Consider the following 13,650-nt stretch of genomic DNA (forward strand, 5'->3'; position numbering starts at 1 on the left):
GTTTTTGCCGCAATTAAAAGCCACTTCTTGACGCAATTACATCCAGTTCTGATTCTTAGCAGCCAATAACGATTAGCTATTAACTGGCTGTTCTGATAATTGTCCGTCGGTTATTTAGCTCGATATTTATGACAGATCTATGAAGTGGTCATGCGATTGATCCGATCACGCTGACTAAAAACAGTTACTGGGGCTACTGCCTGAATATATTCTATTGTGTGACCTATTTCGATCCAAAGTAGTTCCTAAGACTCGGGTCACTAAATATCATCTTCACCTGTTCTTCCCGCCAGACATTTGTCTGAGAATTAGCCATTTTGTGTGCTTTTATTACCCGCCATTGTTTGAGGTTGCGCGGACTTTAGGTGATCTGATCCCGAATAGAACAGACAATGAGCTGCTACCTCCTAACTACCATATGGCATGTTAGCCGCAATTTGCCACTGGGCGGCTGTTTTTACCCGGCTAATTGTTGTTTGTGTTTATGGCAAACGCGGGCCACAATTATGGCGCACAAAGGGGCATCCCAAAGTCCCATTTTTCGAACGGACGCTTTTATGCTTTCTCTGAAAGTTCCAAGAGTTCTAGGTTGTGTCCCCAATAAAAGCTCTTTGCTGGGATATAATGAGTCCTGGATGGGCTAAACCAATCCTTGGCCAAAGGATTGCATAATCAGATTATTTTATACGTCTGTTCACCTATTACATATTTAGTATAACCCACTAGGCATCTCAGCATCATAAATTTAAACTTAAATAGCCCATAAATATATAATAAAAAGAAACCCGTTTCTTATTCAACCTCATACATCCATGAACCCCATAAAAAAGGTGTGAAGAAATCTTCTATGAGCCCGCAAGCCTAAAAGAATTCTCTAAGGTCTATAAAGATTTTATTGCCAGCATGTGGATAGATTAATTGAATTGAGAAATTCAATATAGTTTGATTTTAAAGAAAACATTAATACTTACATTACAAGATTAAGCAACCAATTGTTTTCCAGTACCGACTTACATTCGATAAACTTAATTTTACAGTCGTTTAATTATTGCGCTCCAATTACTTGTAATATCTTAATTAGAAATACCCAGACCTGCGCAAAACAAATTAAAAATGGTGAAAACCATATCTATTTTCGTTACCAAGAATTATCTCTGACGTTCAGCCACTGACCCTTTACACACTCGTCCACCCTTCGCTGCCCAAGTGGCGGATTCACGTGGAATACCACGGATCTGACTAACCCTTGGATGTAGATCAATATTTGCCAGATTCAGAAAGCCAAACAAAAGATCACACACAAATAGATGCAAACTTTGTTATTAAGCTGCGAAATTTTTTAGGTACAATTATCATTGGGGCGCCAATAAGCCTATTGTTTGGCGACCGTCTAATTGGGAATCTTCCAATGGGCGACCATCCTCAAGGCGAGGAAAGCCCCGAAAATCGTATCCCCAACAGATCCGATCGGTGAGCAAGCGATATATTTGCTAATTCCACTTCAAAAACACACTGTTTCGCATACATTAAACGCTCAATTACCCCAAGTAGTTTCAAGCGACCGGGAAGGGGCAGCGGATCATCGAATCGGAATTATTAGCATCTACGCAAACAGCTCGTCAGGGCTATCGAAACGGTTCTCCTCCGAAATTGGGGGCTGGCATGCAAAAGTATATATTTTATGCCCACCACAAAGCTGACACGAAATGGGCCTGGGAAAGAGGGAAAGCCCGGGCCTGAAATCCGAAAAACGCAGGCCGCAACTTAAAAATTATAACTGTATAAAACAAGGCACTTTGTCGTAATTGCAGCGCCGCATCAGCCTCAAGTATTGTCTGAGGCATCGGCTGGCACGATGACGTTGGCGATTTAGCACATGGAAGGTGACAAAAGCCCTGCAAAGTCGCAGCCAGCAGACAGAACAATGAGATGCATATAGGAGGTGCTGGGAAAAACCGAAAGGCAGCCCGACTTGACCAGCTCTACTGGCTTTCAATGCGGAACACTCGACTGCATGCACGCATGTCCTTGAACCAGCTGAGGGGCTTCCCCGGCGAACTATCCACTGAAAAAGTAGCAAAGTCTTAAAGCCAACATTAAGATTATTTAGTTTCAGCTTAGGTTAAGCTCTAAACGCAATTAATATAATTATGTGCTGTGGCTTAGAATAAATAGGAATATTTAAACTAGTTAAATGTCTCTGAAGCCTTACCTAAAAATAACCCATACGACTCGTACGCTAGGTCAAATTTTATTGACCAATATTTGTTCACAACGTTAATTGTTTTATTAGAGTTTGTCATGGAAACCTTTTTACAACCAAAGATTTGGAAAATAAACAAGAAAGGAAGCTAGCTTCGGCCAGCCGAAGCTTATATACCCTTGCAGATCATTCCTATTAATTAACAAATCGCAAAAATGTTCAATTTTCTAATATTTCTCATTAATTTTCCGATCGTTCCTATGGCAGCTATATGATATAGTCGTCCGATTTTGATTAAATTAAAATTGAAATTCGGAAATATTTAAAAAGAGTCATATCCTAGAGTAGAAGATAATACAATTAAAAGCAAAGAAGCTTGAATTTATTTCCTATTACTTTTCCATTAATTTTCCGATCGTTCCTATGGCAGCTATATGATATAGTAGTCCGATTTTTTAAATAATTTATTCGAAATTCAAAAATATTTAAAGAATAACATCCCCAAAAGTAAAAGGTAATATTTCAAAAAACACCGAAGCTAGAATTTTTTAAAGTTTTTTTTTCCGATTGTTCCTATGGGAGCTATAAGATATAGTTGTCCGATCCGGTCGGCTCCGACATATATACTACCTGCAATAGAAAGAAGACTTTTGCGAAAGTTTCGTCCCGATAGCTCAAAAACTGAGAGACTAGTTTGCGTAGAAACAGACAGACGGACAGACGGACAGACGGACAGACGGACGGACAGACGGACAGACGGACATGGCTAGATCGACTCGTCTTGTGATGCTGATCAAGAATATATATACTTTATGGGGTCGGAAACGTCTCCTTCACTGCGTTGCAAACTTCTGACTGAAATCATAATACCCTCTGCAAGGGTATAACAAGCTGATGGAAGTCGTATTAAAAAAAACGATTCATTTGTAGTTCTCAAACACCATATTTAAAAATATTTCCACTCTCATTGAGCATTTAAAGAACATCTCAATAGTAGGCTGAGTCACGGAAAACTAAAATAATAGCCAAAATTGTATTTACAGAACGATATAAAAATTAATTTGTTGTTGTGTGTCTGTCGACCTTTTAGATTTTGATCAAATATGAGGGTTATTGTCGTCGCGAGGTCAGGAAAGCGAGTAGAAGTTTATTTTAAGCATATTTTTTGACACACCGAGTTTTAGGAACCTCAATAAAATTATTTACAAAGTTCGTTGTATAAACTTTTAAAAAATAATAATGTTAATTTCAGCCCTACGACAAATATTCTAGATAGGACATTAAAAAGGATATTAATTTTCCTAGGGAAATCAAGTGTTTTATTATGCAGACACCCTATTAAATGTGTGTATACTTAAATGTATTTTTTTTCACGTGTACTAATGATAATGAATAATTATAACAATAATGAAAAGTGCAGGAAAGTTCAGGGGACTTCGGCCAGACATGGTCCGATTTGCGGATGCTGTAATGAATGTCGGTCCGACCGCAAGGTAAGCATACGGGGAGTGCCGTCCCAGTAGCCAGTATCCAGTAGCCGAAGCATGTAATCGCCTATCATAGCTCCAATTAGGTATTAGCAAAAGGCAAGTGCTCTATATTGGCGGCCGCTAATGGAATGGAACTGGAACTGGAGCTAAACTCTCAGCCGAGCGAACAATGAGGAACCACGATGTTGGATGGCAATTAGATTTAAATATGAAACGCTACCGCCCATCGCAAATGAATATCTAACGAGTTTAATTGGAGCGATAATCACAACAACAACAGTAGGAGTACAGAGAACGGAGACAAACACAAAAAAAAAAAACAAGTAAATAAGTAATGGCTAGAGCGTTAATTAGTCAGAACGGTTATAACAAATATTAACTTAATAACCCTCCAGAAGAACCATAGAACCCGCTCCATGATGTGAATGTGATGTCATGTTGTTGTGATACATATCTCGACAGGGGGAAAGCATATTACGTATACGCACTGCAGCCACTGGGAAGGAGATTACAGCAGTGCGGCGGTTATTGAATCGCTATTGAAATAACTTAACCGCCTGACCCCAAATTAAACAGCAATGGGAAGTCGAGCAGAGCACACTTAATACCTCATCGGCCGGGTCGCGTATCGCAATCAGCGTCGCCGTCTAAGCCAACAGTTATTAAACAATAATCAAAATACTATAATTAATGATACTGAGCCGCAACTGTGACGCCAGCGAAGGCGGAAGGAGGAGTGCAGGCTAAACTGTGAGCTGTGAGCACATAAATCACAGAACCAAAGCGAACCGAACTGATTTCAGGTGGGGCAGGAGCCGGCACTATAATCCTGCTTATCGAAAATTTGTCATTTATTCAGTTATGCGTAATTCTGCTCCTGATAGCCCCCCATTTTCCAGATATCTCGTTAGCCAACTGTCACTATTTGTTAGCGCCCGCCAATCTCCGTTCTCTATTCCATATTCTCCATTCTCTGTTCCCATTTGCATACCGCCCACCCACTCGGATTCCCACTCCCGGTGGCTCTTCCGTTCCAGCTGCTGCAAAAGTTCAAGCACGGCAGCAGCCACATAATTAGCCTGCATATGAAAACATTTTAGAGGTTTCGCCCGGTGTTCGTTTCGAATCGTTCTGCCAACTTCCGTTCGCTTCTGCTCGGGATCTGGCTGGGGGTGGGATTGGATGGGATGGGTTGGCTCGTCCACGATAAGCCGGGCACATCCTCCAGCCGACGACTCCTATAAATACCTGTTGCCAATGGCTTTTGGACAACATTTATTCACGGTCGCGTCCGCTGATTACACACAGTCCGCCAAACAATTGCATTGTGATATCGTTAGCGCTCCCAAATACTCATATTCTCACTTTGGATCAGGTAAGTGTTTAAGAACGGAACTGTCGCCACGTACATTTTTCTATAAATCACTTAAGATAGTTCTGCTTAGCACATATTTCTCATTAAAAGCAAGTTTAGTAAATAAATACGTTTTCCTAGAACTATTCTGGTCGTAAAACAATGATTCACAGCTGCATCCTTTCGCTCGGGTCAAGTCGGGCCTAACTAGAAGCTAAGTGCCTTATAATACTCGTAATTAACGGCTTTATTTGCTTTTTTGCTGGGCGCAAGTATTAGCAACTTGCGTCAGTCCCGCCCAAAAATCATTGAGGAACCATAAATGACGGCAGTAAGCTTGTGTGATCATTTAACCGAGATTTAACAAATTACCATACCAGATTGCCCGCTATTAGGTGAGGCCCTCCAAAGATCTAGACCCCTAAATAGGTCCCGAGTGATACGAGATCTAAATTACTTAATATCGGTACTTAGTTCTAAGGTTTTCTCTACCATGTAACCGATTATTATGAATGGAAAAAAACCATCTAATTATAGGCACACATTGTAACCTTTACGTATTCTACAAAACACTTAATTTTTATGAGTTCTTTTAAAAAAGCATTATTTTGTTATAAAGCTACACAAGAAATAGTTATATATCAAATGTACACAATCATTAGCGGTTGCTAATTTTTGACGACCTTCCCTAACTTTGGCAAATAGTGAGATATTTGTTAAAATGTTGGTTTTGTATTTACACATTTAAATTGAGTTAAAAACAAACTGACTTCGCTGCTCAATCGAAATAACATATTTTGTTTAGAAAACCTTCCTACAAGAGAATTTATTCTTTTAATTTGGCAGAACTATGTGTCAAACAATGCGTTGCATCCTGATTGTCTGCGTGGCCCTCGCTCTTCTGGCCGCCGGCTGCAGGGTGGAGGCTTCGAACTCCAGACCTCCGCGCAAGAACGATGTTAACACCATGGCCGATGCCTATAAGTTTCTGCAGGATCTGGACACCTACTACGGAGACAGGGCCCGAGTTCGATTCGGAAAGCGAGGAGCCCTAATGGAAATCCTAAGAAATCGCGAAATGGACAACTTTAACCTGGGAAAAAGTGCTAGTAACGGAGGAGAATTGGTAACCAGAGAAGAATTCACTTCAGACGGAAAATTATAGATTTATCCTGCAGGTCCGCGCTTTGGATGAGGAGGAGGTATATTAAACCCACCCTACCCGACCACGGCAACGTCACTAACTCATGATTGTAATTATTAGCATACGCCTGTTTGTTTAGATTGATTTTCGGGGCAATAGTTTAACGTGCTGGGAGAAAATTTGTAGTTGCAGCTACAGAATTAAGTATTTACTCTAGTCTTGATGTTTGTTGAATAAATTAAATATCCAAAAAAAGGTTGTCAACCAGATGCAACAATTTAATTAAAAATTGCAATGACCAAATGGTGTTTTTTAATTTGGCTTTATTCTTTGACCGATTGATTACTGTATTTATTTTAAAAAATCGTGGCAACCTATAGGATTTCTGCTTTATTTTCACTTTGATAAGTAGTTAAAATAATTCATATTACTGGGAGCTCACAAAATGTGTTTGGTGGTCCAAATTCCTAGTTAATGCTAGCTACTCCAAATGTCAAAGTATTTAATTTGATACATTAAGTATACTACAGAAAGTTAATTTATATACAACCAAAGTCTTGTTCTTCTTGCCTACCTTTGGGCCTGTATTTTACTTGAATAATAAGATGGGAATTTAGGAAAATCTATTTTAGTATACTTTGGATACGTAGGACATACGAATTAAATATTTAAATATGAGGATTTATTTTATAAAAATAAAAGCACCGCAATTACAATGGCAAGTATCCCTCCATACAAGCGGCAACTGTGGGAAAATAATTGGGAATGTGTAAAAAAATTTTAAAAATCAATTTGAAAGTATTGTACTCAAGGGTAGAATGGCGATGGCCAGCAGGAAAATCTCGCAATTGTCCTGGATGTAGGAACCGACCAAGATAGCTCCAACCGCTGCACCACAGCGGCACCACATCAGGCTGATGCACAGAGCCTTGGCGCGAATGTAGGTGGGCACAAAGCGCAGGAGGGCACCACCCAGCAGACCAATTGTAACGCCCGGAAAAGCGATCAGGAACACCAAGGAAAAGAGTTGCATCATGGGATTGATGACAACGATTAGCAGGAAACCAAATGTAGAGGCGGCCACCAAGGAGAAGACAAACATCACTTTCTTGTGCACGCAGAAGAGAGACAACCAGCAAAGGTTGTACAGCACGATATACACAGCTCCCAGGACAAAGGAGTTCTTGAAGCCCAGAAAGGAGTCGTCGCAGACCTAGACAAGGGAAAAAAGAAATTTGATGCCTTAAACAGGATTCCCGAACTTACCGCCTCGAAGTCAGCCTCAGTTTCCATAAAAGGACCCGTTTCGGGAACAAATAGTAGCCTGCAGAAGGTCATGCCCTGCGTGTTGCCCTGTCGCATATTGGCGCGATTCCTCATGGCAGTAAACCAAATGCCCAGGCCATTTGCCCTGCGGGTTTTTCGACTAAGTAAAGGGGAATCCTCGAGAAACCCAGCACACTCACAGCATCCCTAGGACGAACATAACAAAGCAGACGCAGAGGAAGTAGCCGATGAAGGGTTTCCGGAAGAGGGGCATCGCATCGTCGAGCATCGAGCGCAGGACGCTACTTCTCCTCTTCCGCCGCTTCACACGGACATGATCTTCGTAGGCGCGCAAGTGCTCCAACTGTTCGTCGCTTAGACCGTGTCCAGTGTTCTTCTGGGATATCCATTCCATGGTCGCCAGTCCCCTCTGTGTATCGCCAATCATGAGCAGGAACTTGGGACTCTCCGGCAGGTGGAGAAGTAGGAAAAAGGCCACCATTCCCGGCAGGATGTAGACCAGGCCCAGTACACGCCAGGGTCTCAGCGTCAGTTCGCCCACCAATGGCACCTCAAAATCCATGAGATTCTGGTTCAGAAAGAGCGTGGCCCACGCAGGGCAGGAGATCATGGCGAAGCCAGAGAACATGTACATGTGGGTGACGGTACGCACAAGGATTCGTTGCGAGCAGAACTCACTCAGATAGGTCGCTGCCACGAAACTAGGACCGGCCACACTGATCGGAGGATAAATCTGTCAACTCGTTTAGTTTACCCAAGATACTCACAAAATACACGTCACGAAGCGCAACACAAAGAAGCCAGTTGAGCTAACCGAGAACATGGAAACGAGGGAACACAAATTGCTCACAAGAATGGTTCGCAACAAGGTCCAACGCCGACCTTTTTTGTCGGTGATGTAGCCCCAGAAGTAGGAGGAGCAAATGATGCCCATGAAGCCGGCCGCCGTCAGCGAGGCCAACTGCGCCTGGTTCATGTGCAGATCACAGACAGAGGCTGGTCCGATGGTGCCCATGCCCATGGTCTCCTGCATGGTCAGCATCTGCAGAAGACCCAGCGTCAGGGTGGCAAACAAATGGACCCGCCCAAAACCTGTGGGCGAAATCCTGTGCTTGCAAATCCTTTGTAGACTTTAGAGCATTTACCAATCTCCTCCATGACAAAATCAAAGTGCTCCATCTCCTGTGTTTTTGTGAGGACAAAGAATTTATCGTTTTTGTTGTGTCGGTGTCGTGCCTGCTTCGTTTATTTCTGACTACATTCGCAGAGCCTAGACCAGCTGAATGTTCTCCACTTCCTTGATCAGATCCATGTGCTTGAATTCATCCGGTTTGCGCGTGAAGGTGTTCAGCAGGCTCAGCTTGCTTTCGTCGGGCTTCAGGTAGAACATCTGCAGCTCGTTGGCCAGGCACTGGGCCTCCTGGGCGGTTAGGACCTTGGTGTCGTACTCGCCGCGCATCAGGACCACTCCCTTGTCCTGGACCTCGGTGTAGTGGACCAGGGTGAGGCACTCGGGCGCGTTCTCGTGATGCACCTGGTAGGCCAGCAGCGGAGTGAAGTGCACGGTGTTGGCGGCAAACTGCAGCACGAACAGCTCGAAGCCCTCGCTGCGGGGCAGCGGCAGCAAGAAGACCGGGTGCTCCTTGGCCCGCGACATGAGGCTCTCGAACTGCGAAGTGGTCAGAGTGGCGGCCAGGACCTCCTTGGTCTTGTGGTACTCCAGCCAGATCTGCGAGACCTCCTCGGCGCTCTTGTCGGCAATCAGCTCCAGCTTCATGATGTCGGTGAGCTTCTTGTGGGGCAGCTCAGCCGCCTGCTCGGCCTGCAATTTCTGCTTCGGGTTGAGCAGCTCCGAGTAGGACCTGGAATTGTTTGGGTTTTGGACAAAGGGTTCTTCTAATGCCAACTTGGATCTCACCTGGCCTGGCTCTGGCCATCCTTGATGGGATTCACCACGCGCTCCACGCGATCCAGGAACTCCTCAGCCGACGTCTGCTGCAACTTGGCTATCTTGCCCGCGTACTTGGCGTAGTAGGGATTGTCCTCCTTCAGCTTCTCGATGGCCTGCTCGGCACGGCGGGCGGCGGACATGGTGATGGTACGGTTCGCCGTCAAGGAGTTATTCAGGAAAACGCGGAAAAGCAATTTTCTGGCGCAGGCCATTTCCTCACATCAAAATTATACAACAAGACAGCTGTTTGTGCTTCGCAGTAGAGATGAGAGCGTGTCAAACTATTGCTGCCAGTGTTGCCAGACCTCGTCATTTATAGCACAACGTGCCAGAATAAGTAGCCAAAAATAGCTAGATTATTTAAAAAAAAAATAAGGGGGATTCCCTAAACTGTTGAATTGCTGAATTGTTGAATTTTGGTCAGCTGTTAATCAGCTGTTCCATACAAAGTCAACTTTCAGAAATTTCAGCAATTCAACAGCCTCGGGGCTGATGAAAATTTTGTTGAATTGCTGAAAAGCCAGAGTTGTCACCTTTTTTTAAAAGTCGTGGCAACTCTGTAACATTTTAGTATCACCAGTACGCATTATTTATTTTAAAATCAACTTAGAAAGCATATTTGTGGTTCTTTTTACCTCGGTAACACTTTTAGACAGTAACTAGCAATAATAAATCAAATTTTACGTGCTTAAAGTTTCGTGAAATTTTTCAACAAATAACAGCTGTTTGAAAATTCAACAGGAACCATTTTGGGTCGTTCCCTTAATTGCTGAAATTTTTTGTTGAATTTTCAACAATTCAGCAATTCAACAGTTTAGGGAATCCCCCTATAGACGATTGTTTTTAAAAAATATTACATTTTGAAAATAACATAAATGATGGATATAACGGTAAAGATATGAATTATAGCAGATCATGTATTTAATATTTAATTTTAATATTTAATCACTCAAAGAAATTTCTGTGCCACCGAATTTTACAATTATTTGTAAGACTAGACTAAGACAGTATTTTAAAAATTCTATTTTTTAACTGTTTAATTAGCGAATTCGGAAAACAAAGAAAATGCTATTTAAACTCATAATTAAACAAATTGGAAAAGATAATAAATATCTGCACTCACTTAAAAAAGTATAAAATAACTGCTATTATCGGTCCCTGATTTTTTCTCAAATTTTAAGTTTTTTTACGCAAAGAAAAAATATATTACGAGGTACAAGAAGTGATGACTGTAATAAAGTAAGTGCTCAACGCTCATGTAATAGACTTAGGTCAGCGAAAAAATTATCAAACCCCATGCTGTTGGTGCCAATTACAGTAATAATTACACTGGCAACCATACAGTACTTAAACAAGTAATGGTTTGAATTTTATAAATTTATTAACAAGCCGTACCTAGACCTTCTTTAGAGCCCATTTGGTTGGCAAATCACCCAAACTCGATTTATAGGAATATGCTAATTCATTTATAAGGGAATACAGCAGGGATGCAAGAATAAAATGAAATTAGACAATTTTTTAAGGCAAATATACACTCCTCTGACTTTTCCGAGCCCTTGTTTCAATTTAAATTAAATTTGAAAACTAAATTCGTAAGTAAGTACTATAGTATTATTCGAAAGTACCAGCCCTGGGTCTGCAGTTCACCGAACGAACACGAATTTTGTATAAATATCCGCAGTGAATTCAAGGTGATTTACATTAAAGCTGTTCCTAGTTAAACACGAAGTCAACGGTTTGGACTCTCTGCCGCCACATCGAAGTGTAAACACTACTTTTGTTGTTATATGGTGAAATGGATACCGATATTCAGAGATGTTTCCGCAGCAAAACTGTTTTCCTAACTGGAGCCACGGGCTTTTTGGGAAAAGGTAATAGTTTAAAGAAAATAAAGTTGCTATAATTCACACTAATAGGAATTCGTCTTTTGGTTTGCTTACAATATTTAAGTGATAATTGAAAAGCTATTGCGAACCACGGAGGTGAAACGAATATATGTATTGATCAGACCAAAGCGGGGAATTGAGATTAAGGAGCGGATTATCACATGGTCAAAGGACGCGGTAAGTTAAGAGTTTCCATAAATCCGAAATAACTCACTAACGAATTTAAAAAAAGGTTTTTGGACTGTTGCTGAAGTCCAAACCAGAGGCCCTTCAAAGGGTTTGGCCCATTGCTGGAGATTGCCTCGAATCCGATTTGGGAATCAGCGAGAACGATCGAAAGCTTCTTGCCTCCGAGGTGCAGATTATCATCCATGGAGCGGCCACGGTGAGATTCAATGAACCACTCCATGTGGCCTTGGCCATCAACACAAGGGCCACCAGGCTGATGATTCAATTGGCCAGGGAGATGAGACAGCTAGAGGCGTTCGTACATATCTCCACAGCCTTTTCCAACTGCATCATCTATGATATCAAGGAGAGATTCTATCCCGAGCATCTGAACTGCACTTCCGATAAGGTTCTGGCCATGATTGAACTGATGAGTGACGAGTTGCTGGACAACATGGAAGGCGCCCTGTTGGGATCCTTCCCCAACACATACACCTATACCAAAGCTTTGGCCGAGGATGTGATCTTGAGGGAAGCGGTTGGCTTGCCTGTCTGCATCTTTCGACCAGCAGTCAGTGAGTGATCTTTCCTTGTCTTAATTGTCTTACTTTTTTTAAGGAAATGGTTTTCCATTATCCAGTCATTGCGGCTCATAAGGAGCCCATCTCCGGCTGGATTGACAACATGTACGGACCGATGGCCATTCTTTTCGGGGTCGCTCGAGGAGTTCTCCGCATTGCCACCATCGATCATAAGGCAAAGGCGAGTCTGGTGCCCGTGGACTATTGTGCCAATATGACGCTGGCATGCACTTGGAAAACCATCGAGGAGGGTAGTGGAAAGAAGTCAGCGGAGAGTCCTAGTCCTACCATCTACCAATTGGCGCCGAAGGAGGAAAATAAACTCACCCATGGGGAGTTCATTCAACACGCCCTCGATGGACGCACCTATTGTCCTCTCACCTCAATGATTTGGTATCCCTTCCTCCACTGCATCACATCGCAGTGGCTTTATCCGCTGGCCGCCTTCTTCTATCACACCCTGCCCGCCTACTTCTTTGACCTGGCCCTTTGGCTGAGTGGTCGGAAACCGAGACTGGTTAAGATCTACCAGAAGATACACAAGAACCTGGGTATCCTGGGGCCCTTTGCCTGCAAAAGCTGGCACTTCGACATGGGCAACACGGATAACTTGAGGCAGCTCATGTCCGAGGAGGATCGAAGGATATACTACTTCGATATGATCAGCCTCAACTGGACTGAATACTTCCTTCAGGCCCTTCGAGGCATGAGGCAGTTTCTCGGAAACGAGGCGCCCACTCCGGAGTCCATAGCTGAAGGAATGAAACTGATCAAGCGGTAATTACCATTAAGAACTTCATGGAACAAAGTATTATATATAGTCTCGTTATAGCTTAAAGCTGCTCCACCATATCATACAGTTCCTCCTCTGTTGTGTGGCCGTATTAGCTGTATATTCGCTGGTCAAGCTCATACTGTAAATTGGAAACATACATACATTACACTTACAATGAATGAGCCACTATACAAATACATCCACACCTACTTAAAAAAAATTGTTTTATTTTTAGTGCCAAAGATTCTATTTTTATTTCCATTATATCTTTTTGCTAAAACTTGATCTTAACAAGAGTTAATGAATTGGTTATTAAATAACTTGGCTATAATATAAAATGGATATAAATATGAAAGGTAATAAATAGCTTTACATATGCTGCACCTATGAAAAAAACCAGCACGTGTACAACACAGTATTGACGTAATTGTTTAAAATGACGAGTTATCGTAAGCGTGTCTTATATTGCTAATTCTTGCTCATAAATGATAAATGTATTCGAATTGGTTTTTAACTGAATGCCGTAATACAATCAAGCTAAGTTGTTTTCTACACTTCCTGAAATTCATAATCTAATTTCAATTAAGCGATAGTGTAAGCAGCTCGGCTTATTTGTATTAAATCAGAACACTTGTCAGTTGGAGGTACCCAAAAACAATGGTAGATATAACGTATAAATCCCAAAAAACACGTAAAAAACTTATTAAAATCATTATGGTACATTTTATTATTTTGAAATTATTACCCATTTGTACTTTATATTGATGTGTTTGAACTCATTCGTAACGTAACACGCACTCCTCCCTAACGC

The 13,650-nt window shown here is 42.0% G+C and overlaps 4 protein-coding genes across 5 annotated transcripts; 2 read left to right on the forward strand and 2 right to left on the reverse strand.

Moving 5' to 3' along the window:
- Positions 1–4,975: 4,975 nt before the first annotated feature.
- On the forward strand, positions 4,976–6,494 carry NPF (neuropeptide F). 2 transcript variants are annotated; one of them, XM_017149008.3, is made up of 3 exons: positions 4,976–5,068; positions 5,894–6,173; positions 6,226–6,494. In XM_017149008.3, exons 2-3 carry the CDS (start codon positions 5,898–5,900, stop codon positions 6,256–6,258), a joined length of 309 nt encoding a protein of 102 aa, XP_017004497.2. In that variant the 5' UTR covers positions 4,976–5,068; positions 5,894–5,897; the 3' UTR covers positions 6,259–6,494. The 2 variants fall into 2 exon arrangements, with proteins under 2 accessions (XP_017004497.2, XP_017004498.2); XM_017149009.3 differs by having other exon boundaries at positions 6,247–6,494.
- Positions 6,495–6,832: 338 nt separating this feature from the next.
- On the reverse strand, positions 6,833–8,732 carry LOC108062358 (synaptic vesicle glycoprotein 2C). Its single transcript, XM_044394214.2, has 6 exons — positions 8,624–8,732; positions 8,246–8,570; positions 7,658–8,194; positions 7,458–7,602; positions 6,999–7,404; positions 6,833–6,936 (listed from the first exon to the last, which is right to left on the reverse strand). Exons 1-6 carry the CDS (start codon positions 8,655–8,657, stop codon positions 6,902–6,904), a joined length of 1,482 nt encoding a protein of 493 aa, XP_044250149.1. The 5' UTR covers positions 8,658–8,732; the 3' UTR covers positions 6,833–6,901.
- A 16-nt stretch (positions 8,733–8,748) lies between these two features.
- Positions 8,749–9,704, reverse strand: LOC108062365 (ATP synthase mitochondrial F1 complex assembly factor 1). The gene is made up of 2 exons (XM_017149002.3): positions 9,397–9,704; positions 8,749–9,340 (listed from the first exon to the last, which is right to left on the reverse strand). The coding sequence occupies exons 1-2, from the start codon at positions 9,639–9,641 to the stop codon at positions 8,749–8,751; spliced, it is 837 nt and encodes a 278-aa protein (XP_017004491.1). The 5' UTR covers positions 9,642–9,704.
- A 1,432-nt stretch (positions 9,705–11,136) lies between these two features.
- Positions 11,137–13,018, forward strand: LOC108062361 (fatty acyl-CoA reductase wat). Its single transcript, XM_017148999.3, has 5 exons — positions 11,137–11,300; positions 11,380–11,492; positions 11,548–12,058; positions 12,124–12,841; positions 12,897–13,018. The coding sequence occupies exons 1-5, from the start codon at positions 11,225–11,227 to the stop codon at positions 12,982–12,984; spliced, it is 1,506 nt and encodes a 501-aa protein (XP_017004488.2). The 5' UTR covers positions 11,137–11,224; the 3' UTR covers positions 12,985–13,018.
- Positions 13,019–13,650: the final 632 nt, after the last annotated feature.

This window comes from Drosophila takahashii, chromosome 3R (assembly GCF_030179915.1).
Source record: "Drosophila takahashii strain IR98-3 E-12201 chromosome 3R, DtakHiC1v2, whole genome shotgun sequence".
NCBI lineage: Eukaryota > Metazoa > Arthropoda > Insecta > Diptera > Drosophilidae > Drosophila > Drosophila takahashii.

Bases quoted from the DNA above. Each gene is read 5' to 3' on its own strand.
- LOC108062361 (XM_017148999.3), top strand. From the start codon at position 11,225: ATGGATACCGATATTCAGAGATGTTTCCGCAGCAAAACTGTTTTCCTA. The intron at 11,493-11,547 runs GTAAGTTAAGAG...ATTTAAAAAAAG, and splicing joins TCACATGGTCAAAGGACGCG to GTTTTTGGACTGTTGCTGAA. The intron at 12,842-12,896 runs GTAATTACCATT...GTCTCGTTATAG, and splicing joins GGAATGAAACTGATCAAGCG to CTTAAAGCTGCTCCACCATA.
- NPF (XM_017149008.3), top strand. From the start codon at position 5,898: ATGTGTCAAACAATGCGTTGCATCCTGATTGTCTGCGTGGCCCTCGCT. The intron at 6,174-6,225 runs GTAACCAGAGAA...TTTATCCTGCAG, and splicing joins CTAGTAACGGAGGAGAATTG to GTCCGCGCTTTGGATGAGGA.
- LOC108062365 (XM_017149002.3), bottom strand. From the start codon at position 9,641: ATGGCCTGCGCCAGAAAATTGCTTTTCCGCGTTTTCCTGAATAACTCC. The intron at 9,341-9,396 runs GTGAGATCCAAG...AAACAATTCCAG, and splicing joins GATGGCCAGAGCCAGGCCAG to GTCCTACTCGGAGCTGCTCA.
- LOC108062358 (XM_044394214.2), bottom strand. From the start codon at position 8,657: ATGGAGCACTTTGATTTTGTCATGGAGGAGATTG. The intron at 7,603-7,657 runs GTGAGTGTGCTG...AAAAACCCGCAG, and splicing joins ATGTTCGTCCTAGGGATGCT to GGCAAATGGCCTGGGCATTT. The intron at 7,405-7,457 runs GTAAGTTCGGGA...TCCCTTGTCTAG, and splicing joins CTGAGGCTGACTTCGAGGCG to GTCTGCGACGACTCCTTTCT.